Source organism: Podarcis pityusensis (genome assembly GCF_964106645.2).
Source record: "Podarcis pityusensis genome assembly, chromosome: 2".
NCBI lineage: Eukaryota > Metazoa > Chordata > Lepidosauria > Squamata > Lacertidae > Podarcis > Podarcis pityusensis.
The window spans coordinates 77335199-77347810 of NC_138029.1; the positions used below are offsets into that span (position 1 = coordinate 77335199).

The 12612-nt window shown below is 51.9% G+C and overlaps 1 protein-coding gene across 3 annotated transcripts in view; it reads right to left on the reverse strand.

Annotated features, from left to right (window-relative positions):
• The window catches only part of PFKFB4 (6-phosphofructo-2-kinase/fructose-2,6-biphosphatase 4), a 74964-nt gene that overhangs the window by 37026 nt on the left and 25326 nt on the right, over positions 1 to 12612 (reverse strand). For 2 of the 3 annotated variants that reach the window (XM_080994198.1, XM_080994197.1), the window contains exon 1: positions 3077 to 3299. The exons of the other annotated variant lie outside the window; for it this stretch is intronic. In XM_080994198.1, coding sequence (XP_080850324.1) covers positions 3077 to 3179 — 103 coding nt within the window. In that variant the 5' untranslated portion in view covers positions 3180 to 3299. Of the gene's footprint in view, positions 1 to 3076; positions 3300 to 12612 lie in introns of those variants that run through there. 3 annotated transcript variants of the gene reach the window in all.

Here is a 12612-nt window from a genome sequence, read left to right on the forward strand (position 1 = left end):
AGGCAGCAGGAGGCCCCATTAGCTAAAGTGGTGCTTCAGGTTAAGAACAGTTTCAGGTTAAGATCGGCCCTCCGGAACAAATTAAGTACTTAACCCGAGGTACCACTGTAATAAACAACACAAATAACTCCCAAACAGAAGCAGCTGCTTCCAATCTCCTCTTCATAGCCATACTGAAGGAGGAGCATGCAAACCAGAGATTAGCGTTGAGGCCAAAAAAAAGACCCAAGAGTGGTGCCTTTTACTTTCAATATCAGGAATTAGATAAAAAATAGTATATTCATTTGTAAATTGTTTGGGGACCCCTGCCATTTAGATGATAACAACATGGCATTACCTGTATCAAAGATGCAAATAACCACTTGATCACTTAGCTAGGACAAGTAGCAATCCACACCACCATTTTAGACATAGGCATAGTAGTGACTTGTACTGCTCATGACTTAACCCTGCAACCTGCCAAGTGGCATGCTGGACATATGCTGTTATTTTTTTTCAATGGCTGCAGCCAACATGGGGGCTGATATACCTGATACGGTCAAAGGTAGTGCAACAAAGGAGCAGAAGGCATCTGTAAGCTTCCAGAGACAGATTTCTGGAGAAAAGAAATTGCCAAAGGGGACAGAAATCTATGTAATCTTGAGACAAGAGTATCCTCTAAGGGGAAAGCCAATTTGATCATATATGACTCCAATAGGCAGGCAGACAGGCACACGCATTCTTTCAATCTATGTTGGCTCGCACCTGCCGAATTTTTTATTTTTGGGGGTGGGTGACTGTGGGACAAAGTAGGCATTCTGCTATAGGTGAACAGATATCCTGCTTACAAGGAGCCCATCTCTTCTCAGGATTTGCCTCATTTTCCAGTTCTTTGGTATTTATTACTGGAACGGAACCAAACTAAAAATATTGACACCCATTGCCTGCATGTGTTCTTTAGTGCAGAAGCAAGAAATCCACCGGCCTGAGAAACCCAGAGTCCCAGAAGGCCACACACAGGATCACTGAATAACAGCCTGTTAGATTAGGCCAATGGCCCATCTAGTCTAGCATCCTGTTCTCACAGTGGCCAACCAGATGCCTGTGGGAAAGACACAGCAAGGATCTGAGCACTTTCCCATCCTGTGGTTTCCAGCAACTGGTGTTTAGAAGCATTACTGCTTACAATTGTGGAGGCAGGGCATAGTAGTAGCTTTCGATAGCCATCTCCATTAATATATCCAAATCCTCTTTTAAAGCCATCTAGGTTGGTAGCCTTCAAGGCCTCCTATGGAAGCAGATGCCATAGTTTAATTATGCACTCCCTGCATGAAGAAATACTTTCTTTTATCTGTCCTGACTCTTCCATCATTCAGCTTCACTGGATGGCTATGAGTTTTGGTGTTATGAGAGAGGGAGAAAAAAAGTTCTCTCTCTCCATGCCACGCTTGTCCATGTACATGTCTATCATATCAAACCTTACCTTTTCTCTAAATTAAAGTCGCAGATGCTGCAACCTTCCCTCCACCCCCTTAATCACTTTAGTTGCCTCTTTTTGAACCTTTTCCCAATCTACAATATCCTTTTTGAGGTGAGGCAACCAGAACTATACAGTATTCCAAATACGGTCATACCCGAGATTTGTACGACAGCATTTTGATACTGGCAGTTTTGTTTTCAATTCCTTCCCTAATGATCCCTAGCAAGGAATTTTCCTTTTTCATCACGACTGCAGCACACTGGGTCAACATCTTCATTGAACTATCTACTAAGACCCCAAAAACTAAGATTTTCAGCAGCACCATGTGTAAATTTACACTTGTTTACATTCAGTTGCATTTGCCATTTTACCACTCACTCACTCAGTTTGGAGAGGTCCCTTTGACACTCTTTGCAATCTCTATTTGTTTCAAGGACTCTGAAAAAATTAGTATCATCAGCAAACGTAGCCACCTCACTGCTCACCATGGGCGTAGCCACAGGGGGGCAGGGAGGAGCAGCTGTCCCCCATAATCAATAAAAATACATAGCTGAGGTTCTGCACCCCTAACAAAAGGCCTGCCCCAAAAAAATTCCTGGCTACTCCCACTGCTGTTCACTCTAAACTCTAGATCTTTTATGAGTAAGTTAAAAACCACAGGTCCCAATATCGATCCTTGGGGAGACTCCACTTTCTACTTCACTGCATTCAGAGAACTGTTCATTTATTCCTGCTCTTTGCTTCCAGCAGCGTAACCTATTTATGATCCATGAGAGGACCTTTCCTCCTATTCACTGACTGCTAGGCTTACTCAGCAGTCTTTGGTGAGGTACTTTGTCAAAAGCTGAATTCCTCTTAATAACACTGCTGCTGAAAGGCAAGGCACCTCTATATAGTCTTTATCTCCCCCTTGCCTTTTTTTGTTGTTCATGTTGCTCCTGCTATAGCTTTTATTTTATTTTCTTTCTTTCTTTTACCAGAAAGCAAAGAGCATGCAAGAGAGCTGGGGTAGACGGAGGCTGAGGGGCAGGGGGGCAGTACATTTGGCAAAGGGGGGCGATGTTAAGAGTATGGAGAAACCACCTGATTTCCTGCCAAAAGGTGAAAGTTATCAAGTATTTATTGGCAGGATCTTTAAGGCGAAACACATTCTATGTACTTTTTACTGCAGCCCACCAGAAGGTAAATGGCAGCTAGCAAATATCTCCAGAGCCTGTATGAGTCGCGAAGCCCTTGCGCCAAGAATAACGGGCACTCAGAGGGCATCGCTTCGATCCCTCTGAGCTGTGCCTCTCCAGGACCCTAATGGACATGCGTTGAGCACGGCGCTCCGGCAGCGAGAAGCACAGCCACCCCGGCCACCAGCGGGAGGGAGGGTCATCCAGCTACCCCGCCTCTCCTCGGAAGATGCCGGCTTTCCTATTATTTCTGCTGAGGTGTTAATATTTTTCCATCGCCTCTCGTTCCCCTCAAGAGGCCTCCGCTACCACGTCCTGCTTCCTCAATCCCCGGCACACACCCTCGCGGGCTCCGGGCTGATGCAACTCCGGTGTCCCCGAAAGCCAAGGCGCCCCGAGATCTGCCCGCCACTACTTGCTTGCTCACTCGCTCACTCACCGCCTCGCTGCGCGCTGTGCTTTGCAGGCAGCCCGTTGTTGTAAGGCACCCAGATCTTCTGCAGGGGGTTCTGCGTGAGCTCTCGAGCCGGCGGAGACGCCATTCTCGCATTGGGGGCTCGCTCCCTCCTGCGGTCCCGCCTGCTGCGACAAGCTCCAAGGAAGATCCGGGAAGGTGCGCCGCCGCCGCCGCCGACAGCCAGCCAGCCGGCGCGTGTCCTGGATCCTCGGCTACAGCGGGAGGGTGGGTGCTGGCAAGGCCACCGGAGGGCGGGGCCTGCAGGACGCTCCGCCCCCTCAGGCCAGCGCGGGGAACAAGTTGCGGAGCAGGAAGACTCGCCCCCCCAACTCCGGAGCCAAGCAATGCGCGCGAGGCGCCGAGGCTGGGCTCCGCCCCCTGCGCGCTTCGCGGAGACAAAGGGATGCCTTGGCCGCGCAAGCTTTAGAAAAGGGCTGGGGTAACACAAGGCAAAGCCGCACTGGGGCCCATGGTGCTTACTCGCAGGTAGGCGCATATGGGTAAAAGCAAGCATCAACCCGCTTTAAATGCCACTTAACGTCTGCAGTAATGTGTTCAGGCTAATCCGCAACTGTCCTTGGGGATGGGGGGGGGGGAATACAGTCATTTACAGGTTTGTTACGCCTTAGCATTTTGGGAGCTGTAGTTTTAGGAGGGGGCTCAGTGTGGAAGATCGTTAAGAGTCCTTAACGACTTTTTAAAAAATCCAACATTACTAACCGTGCAAACCTGTGCATGTCAACTCAGAAGTAATTCCCCGTTGAGTTAAAATTGGACGGTAGGTGTATATCAGATTGCAGGTGTTATGTACTGAGTTGAATAGGATCCAAACTGTAGCAGTCTGATTGGTCCTAGAACAATAGGATCCAAAAGGCAGCAGTCTGATTGGTCCTAGAACAATAGGATTCAGAATGCAGCAGTCTGATTGGTCCTAGAACAATGCAGCAGTATGATTGGTTGGCAGGAACCACCCAATCCTGCTCCAGATAGAAGTGAATCCACAACCTGATTGGCTTACAGTAGAATTCCAGAATTAGCCAATCATGTGCAGCCCATTGTGTAAATAATGTATATAAAGCAGATACTGTGAGGGGACATTTATTCATTCCTCCTCACCACTATGAGCTGAATAAAGAGCATGAAATCACTTTGCGACTCTGAGTATATTTCACTGGCGACGAAGGTGGGATCCCGCTGAGCTGACTGCCACACACAGCACCGCAGCACCGCCAACTGCCGCACCGCTGCCTCGCACCGTGTATCCAGGCTTCAGCTCCGGGGCACAAGGAACTCAGAATGGCAGCCAACAGCAGCTTCTCGCCATTCAACCCAGCATCTGGAGACTGGGAAGCGTACGCCTCCCGTTTCACCTTCCTCCTAGAAGCCAAAGGGGTCACCGACGAAGAAGACGCCAAGAAGAGGGCGATATTCTTCAGCGTCTGCGGAGAGGAGACGTTTGAAATCGCCCGGGCTCTCCTTGCGCCTGAAGACGTCGCTACTGTTCCATACAAAACAATAATGGAACAGCTGAAGGGGCACTTTTCGCCGCAGCCCTCAGTGGTGGCTCGTCGAAATGCCTTCTACGCAAAGCGGCAAGCCCCTGGGGAAACCATAACTGGGTTTGTGACCTCTCTCCGCCAAGCCGCCCGGTTCTGCAACTTCTCAGAGCTGGAGAACATGCTTCGTGACCGCCTCGTCGGTGGCCTGAAGGATGAGAAGCTGCAACGACGCCTCTACGCTAAGAAGGACCTAACGTTCCAGGTCGCTCTGGAGGAGGCCCTGGCAACAGAAGCTGCCGAGAGGTCGACCCAAGAGGCACGGCCGAGCCTGCCATCCCAACCGAGGGTCCACCATGAAGACCTCACCGACGACTCAGGATCCGACAGGGAGGAGGTGCACCGAGTACAGCAGCGCACTCAAGCAGCGCACAGACCACAGCTGCCTCGACGAGAAGGAGGGAACTGCGCAAGCTGCGGGGAGAGTCACGAGAGGAGGACCTGCCGTTTCCGCAACGCAGAGTGCAGGCAGTGCAGAAAATCGGGACACATCGCCCGGGTGTGTCGGGCTCGGCCCACCCGACACCAGGCATCAGATGACCAATCCAAGAGCCCCAGGTCCCGGGGCCCAACGCACCAAGGCAACTCGACGGAGCTCACGGACTTCCAGGTATACCAGTTGCCCCACCCCAACGTAGAGAAAATTTATGTAGAGGTACAGATAGAGGGGGCCCCATGCCGCATGGAGCTTGACACGGGTTCAACTCTATCCATAATCTCGGCAAGGACCTTAAGGAAACTGTGTCCCACTGGGGGTCCCAAACTCAGGCCGGCCCCATTCACCCTCCGGGACTTCCAGAAACGTAAGGTCCCCACAATGGGGGTGGGGACCTTCAGGGTGCAATACCGAGGGCGGACGCGGCAACTGGACTTGCTTGTGGTCAAGGGCCCCTACATTAGCTTACTGGGATTGGCATGGTTTGGACCACTGGGGCTAGCTGTCACCGGGGTGAACCACACTAGCTTACAAGTGGACGTGGACGCCATATGCAAGGAATTTCCAGGGGTTTTCGATGGGAAATTGGGACAGTATACGGGCCCCCCCATTGCGCTACAGCTTGACCCCGCAGTACGACCGGTCAGGCTCAAGGCCCGCCGGGTCCCGTTCGCCTTGAAACCCCGTATAGACGAGGAATTGGACCGACTCGTAGAGCAAGGAGTGCTGGAGCCGGTGCCTAATGCTCCCTGGGAAACCCCAATCGTCACACCCGTCAAGCCTAATGGTTCGGTCCGCATCTGCGCAGACTACAAATGTACCATAAACAAGGCCCTCACGGCCCACGCATACCCAGTGCCAGTGGTCAGCCATGTCCTTGCCACCCTGGCTGGGTCGAAAATTTTTGGCAAGCTGGACTTGGCCCAAGCATATCAACAGCTGCCAGTAGATGAGGCCACAGCAGAGGCACAGACGATTGTGACGCACAGAGGAGCGTTCAGGGTAAAGCGGCTGCAATTCGGTGTCAGCGTGGCACCAGGCATATTCCAGAATATAATGGACTCTCTCCTTAAAGGGATTCCTGGTGTCACCCCCTTCTTCGATGATGTGTTGATTGCCGGCCCCACACCAGAGGAGTTTGAGGACCGCCTCCGCACCGTTCTGCACCGTTTCCAGACGGCGGGTCTCAAGGTGAAGCGGGAAAAATGTCTACTAGGAGTGCCTCAGGTGGACTTTCTGGGATTTATGGTGGACGCAGAAGGGGTCCACCCGACTGGGGACAAGGTACGGGCCATTTGTGATGCCCCAGCGCCCAAGAGCAAGACTGAACTTCAGGCCTTCTTGGGACTATTGAACTTTTACCATTCCTTCCTTCCCCACAAGGCGGCGGTAGCGGAGCCCCTACACAGACTCCTGGACAAGCGGGCCCCTTGGGTGTGGGGCCAGCGCCAGGAGGCCGCATTCCAGGCAGTCAAGGACTTGCTTGTCTCAAACTCGGTCTTGGCACACTTCGACGAGAGGCTGCCGGTGGTGCTAGCATGCGACGCCTCACCCTATGGCATTGGAGCTGTCCTGGGGCACCAACTCCCGGATGGAAGAGAGGTACCGGTGGCGTACTTTTCCCAGACACTCAACACAACCGAGCGGAACTACTCGCAAATCGACAAGGAGGGTCTGGCAATCGTAAAGGGAGTAAAAAAATTCCATGATTTCTTGTACGGGCGGCCCTTCACCGTGGTGACTGACCACAAGCCGTTGCTTGGCTTGTTTGCCCCCGAAAAGCAGACCCCCCAAGTGCTGTCTCCTCGCGTCCTCAGGTGGTCAATTTTCCTTGCCAGCTACCAGTATGCACTGATTCACCGACCTGGGAAGGCGATGGGCCATGCGGACGCCCTCAGCAGGCTACCACTACCGGAAACAGGCCCTGACCCAGCACCTGCACAAGAGGTTATGAGCCTGGAGCTGCTTCCCGACCGCCCCATTCAGGCACAAGAAGTTGCACACCATTCCAAGAAAGATAGGGTCATCTCCCGGGTCCTGGACTGGGTGTGGAGGGGATGGCCCAGCAGCAGCCCCGGGCCAGAATTCGCCGGCTACACAACCCGCAAACATGAACTGTCGGCCCACAAGGGGTGCCTGTTATGGGGAAGCAGAGTCGTTGTTCCCCAGCCCCTCTGCAAAAGGGTCCTCACAGCCCTACACGAGACACATCCAGGGGTAGTAAGAATGAAGGCCCTTGCCAGGAGTTATGTGTGGTGGCCGGGGATCGATGGAGAGATAGAGGCCTGGGTCAAACACTGCCAGGCCTGCCAAGAATCCCGCCCAGATCCCCCAAGGGCCCCAGTCCAGTCCTGGGAGTCCGCCCGAGCACCATGGTCACGCCTGCATGTGGATTTCGCTGGCCCCTTTCAGGGGAAAACATTCTTCATAGTGGTGGACTCCTACACCAAATGGCTGGAAGTCGCACTGGTACCGTCCACTTCCACGTCCGCAGCCATCCGGGTACTACGCAGGCTGTTTGCAACCCACGGGCTCCCTGACACTCTCGTCTCAGACAACGGGACTGCATTTACGTCAGGAGAATTCCAAACCTTCACAGCGCAGAACGCCATCCGCCACATCCGTTCGGCGCCGTTCCACCCTGCCACCAATGGCCAAGCAGAACGCATGGTGCGGACCACCAAGGACACCCTTCGCCGCATGACGCAAGGGGACTGGGAGTACCGCCTTGCCACATTCCTTCTAGCACAGCACAGCACCCCCAGCTCAACGACTGGCCGGAGCCCCGCTGAACTACTAATGGGTCGGCGCCTTGCAATCAGATTGGACCGCCTTCACCCCGATAGAGCTCAGGATGAGGTAGTGGTGGGGGAAGGCAGGAACCCCCGGACCTTCGAGGCCCAGGACCCAGTGTACGCAAAGAATTTTGGGGCAGGCCCAGCATGGGTACCCGCCACAATCACCAGGGTCACTGGCCCCGTGTCGTACGAGGTGCTAACGGATGGGGGGCAATGCTGGCGCCGCCACTGCGACCAGATACGGCGACGATTCCCGGGAGAAAACCAGGAGGAGGACAGGTCAGAGGAGTCCCAAGGGAACAGCGGGGCAGTGAGGCCCATAGAGCAGGAGGGGCCAGCAGGAGAGGCAGAATCAGTAAATACAGAGAGGACCCGTGAGGCCGAAAGGACACCGGAACCAGAACCACGACTGAGCGAGCCGGTTGCACCAGACCAAACAGCCGCATCACAGCCAGCATCCTTGGAACACGAGCCAGAACCCGGAGCCCGGACCAGGGAACACCCCAGGCCACAACGCACACGTAGGCCGCCGGCATACCTTGAGGACTATGAATGCGACCTCCCGGGCAGGACTGGAACTTAGAGGGGAGGGGTGTTATGTACTGAGTTGAATAGGATCCAAACTGTAGCAGTCTGATTGGTCCTAGAACAATAGGATCCAAAAGGCAGCAGTCTGATTGGTCCTAGAACAATAGGATTCAGAATGCAGCAGTCTGATTGGTCCTAGAACAATGCAGCAGTATGATTGGTTGGCAGGAACCACCCAATCCTGCTCCAGATAGAAGTGAATCCACAACCTGATTGGCTTACAGTAGAATTCCAGAATTAGCCAATCATGTGCAGCCCATTGTGTAAATAATGTATATAAAGCAGATACTGTGAGGGGACATTTATTCATTCCTCCTCACCACTATGAGCTGAATAAAGAGCATGAAATCACTTTGCGACTCTGAGTATATTTCAGCAGCCTAAACCACTTTAAATCTCCAGAGGGGTAGTCAAATTGGACTGCAGTTCTAATCGCTGACTGGCAGCGTTGGGGTTTATACAACTCCATCGCTCAGGCTGTAAGGGGGGGGGGGGGCAGGAAAAAAATGTCCCTCTGCTGCAGCGGTTATGGGATGGCAGCAGATTCTATCAGCCAGGCCCTGCAAATGCCCAATTTCTGTGATTGCCAGCAGAAACTTCCAACCACCTGATTTAAAAACTGAGGGGAAATAACATATTGCTTTTAGCTGTGCTCATTGTGCTTTGGGTGGGTGGGAGTTAAAACTGAAGACAGAAGCCCCTGTTGTAACATGAATCATACTGTATGTGCAAGCGTTTTATTGAAGTAGGTAGTGAACATTTCAAAGTGCAACCAGTCTGCCTGCAACTCAAGAGAACATTAAGTACATTAATACATGCAACAGAGCCATGGATTTGTTCTAAGATGAGGTCTAAGGTGACTGACTGTTGCAATCTGATAATTAGAAGAGTTGTTGTTTTAAAACTAGGAATCCAAACAAGCTTCACCTCTGACCAGCAGTATTAACAATGAACTGCATTGCTGCCAGCCACTCTCTGACACAGAACAGTCCCCTAAATTCTTACCAAGGAGGCTCAACCTCACCACTCTTTTAATTATATCTCAGCACTTTTGACTCAAAAAAAATTCAGCACTGTCTGGGAAGGCGAACTAAGCTGATGCTTAGGGAGCCATAACAAGATCAGTCATTAGCATCTACAGCAGAAGTGACTGAGAACTTCAGATAGGAAAACACCTTCCTTTCTTGCCTAAAGGTAAAGGAACTCCTGACTGTTATGTCCAGTAACAGACGACTCTGGGGTTGCGGCGCTCATCTCACTTTACTGGCCGAGGGAGCCGGTGTACAGCTTCTGGGTCATGTGGCCAGCATGACTAAGCCGCTTCTGGCGAACCAGAGCAGCGCACGGAAACGCCGTTTACCTTCCCGCAGGAGCAGTACCTATTTATCTTTTTTTTAAAAAAAAGATATTTATTAAAATTTTCAAGATATTACAAAATGAAAAAAGAAAAATACAAAATAAAAATAGTTAAAAACAACTCAATCTTTCCATTACTTATTTTTCATTAGCTTGTTTCCCGGACCTCCTTGCGCCTCCCTTTTTTGTATTCCAGTTCAGTTTGTTAGTTCAGCAAATCCTTCCCCTCTTTGTTTATCCTAGTCTTTAGTCTTAAAATGTTGTAACATTAAATTTTTACCTATTCATAATCCATTTTTCATATTCCCTTATAGTATTACAGCTAAAAACCACTTAATTTCTATCCAACATCATTCTAACATTCATTAATTTTACAATATTTCTGTAAATAGTCTTTAAACTTTTTCCAATCTTCTTCCACCGACTCTTCTCCCTGGTCTCGGATTCTGCCAGTCATTTCCGCCAATTCCATATAGTCCATCACCTTCATCTGCCATTCTTCCAGGATGGGTAGATCTTGTGTCTTCCAGTACTTTGCGATAAGTATTCTTGCTGCTGTTGTGGCATACATAAAGAAAGTTCTATCCTTCTTTGACACCGATTGGCCGACTATGCCCAGGAGAAAGGCCTCTGGTTTCTTCAGGAAGGTATATTTAAATACCTTTTTCAATTCATTATAGATCATCTCCCAGAAAGCCTTAATCCTTGGGCACGTCCACCAAAGGTGAAAGAATGTACCTTCAGTTTCTTTACATTTCCAACATTTATTATCGGGCAAATGATAGATTTTTGCAAGCTTGACTGGTGTCATGTACCACCTGTATATCATTTTCATAATATTCTCTCTTAAGGCATTGCATGCCGTAAACTTCATGCCTGTGGTCCATAACTGTTCCCAGTCAGCCATCATTATGTTATGTCCAACGTCTTGTGCCCATTTAATCATAGCAGATTTCACCGTTTCATCATGAGTATTCCATTTCAACAGCAAGTTATACCGTATTTTTCGCACCATAGGACGCACCGGACAATAGGACGCACTTTGTTTAGAGGGGGGAGAACAAGAAAAAAAAATTCTCCCCCTCTCTGCCCAGCGCCCCTTCAGCGAAGTGGCAGGAGGCGCTGTGCAGAGAGGGGGAGAACTTCCCCCTCTTGTTTTCCCGCTCTAAAACAAGGTGCCGTTTAAGGCGCGTTCAGACGGCTACCTTGGAAGCCTGGAGAGCGAGAGGGGTCGGTGTGCACTGACCCCTCTCGCTCTCCAGGCTTCAGGTTCCTTTCGACCTGCTCTTTGGGGCTGGCGGGGGGAAGCCCACCACCAGCCCCAAAGAGCAGTTCAGGGAGCAGCGGAAAGGCGCAGCGGAGAGGCTCCTGCCATAGCCGTGCGTTACCTCTCCAGCCGGGAGAGGGTCGCTGGGCTATGGCTGCTTTAGCCCCGCGCGCGCTCTCCCAGCTGGAGAGGTGACGGGCGGCTATGGCAAGAGCCTCAATAGCCGCCCGTCACCTCTCCAGCCGGGAGAGGGTCACGGGGGGCTGCTTTAGCCCCGCGCGCGCTCTCCCAGCTGGAGAGGTGACGGGCGGCTATGGCGCGTCACCTCTCCAGCCGGGAGAGGGTCACGGGGGGCTGCTTTAGCCCCGCGCGTGCTCTCCCGGCTGGAGAGGTGACGGGCGGCTATGGCGCGTCACCTCTCCAGCTAGGAGAGGGTCACGGGGGGCTGCTTTAGCCCCGCGCACGCTCTCCCGGCTGGAGAGGTGACGGGTGGCTATGGCAAGAGCCTCAATAGCCGCCCGTCACCTCTCCAGCCGGGAGAGGGTCACGGGGGGCTGCTTTAGCCCCGCGCGCGCTCTCCCGGCTGGAGAGGTGACGGGCGGCTATGGCGCGTCACCTCTCCAGCCGGGAGAGGGTCACGGGGGGCTGCTTTAGCCCCGTGCGCGCTCTCCCGGCTGGAGAGGTGACGGGCGGCTATGGCAAGAGCCTCAATAGCCGCGCGTCACCTCTCCAGCCGGGAGAGGGTCGCGGGGTGCTTCTTTAGCCCGCGCGCGCTCTCCCGGCTGGAGAGGTGACGCGCGGCTATAGAAGCTCCTGCCATAGCCGCCCGTCACCTCTCCAGCCGGGAGAGGGTCGCGGGGCTATGGCGTCTTCGCTCCATAGGACGCACACACATTTTCCCTTCATTTTTGAAGGGAAAAAAGTGCGTCCTATAGAGCGAAAAATACGGTACATCTTTGATAAAGTCTTAGTTTTGGGTTCTAACAGTTCTGTTTCTAATTTTGATTTTTCCACCTAGAAGCCAAGTTTCTTGTCCGAATTATATGCCTCCATTATCTGATAATAATGAAGCCAATCTCGCACTTTATTTTTTAGTTTCTCAAAACTCTGCAGTTTCAATCTGTCTCCCTCTTGTTCCAGAATTTCCCAATATTTCGGCCAATTGGCCTCCATATTGAGCTTTTTCAGTGCTTTCGCTTCCATCGGTGACAACCACCTTGGGGTTTTATTTTCAAGTAAGTCCTTATATCTTATCCAGACATTAAACAATGCTTTCCTGACAATATGGTTTTTACCTTCCCGCTGGAGCGGTACCTATTTATCTACTTGCACTTTTTGGCGTGCTTTCGAACTGCTGGGTTGGCAGGAGCTGGGACCGAGCAACGGGAGCTCACCCCATCGCGGGTATTCAAACCGCCAACCTTCTGATCGACAAGCCCTAGGCTCTGTGGTTTAACCCACAGCGCCACCCGCGTGGCACCTTTTAATTGGTTTCTGAGCCCTGGCCTAGAGGAAGC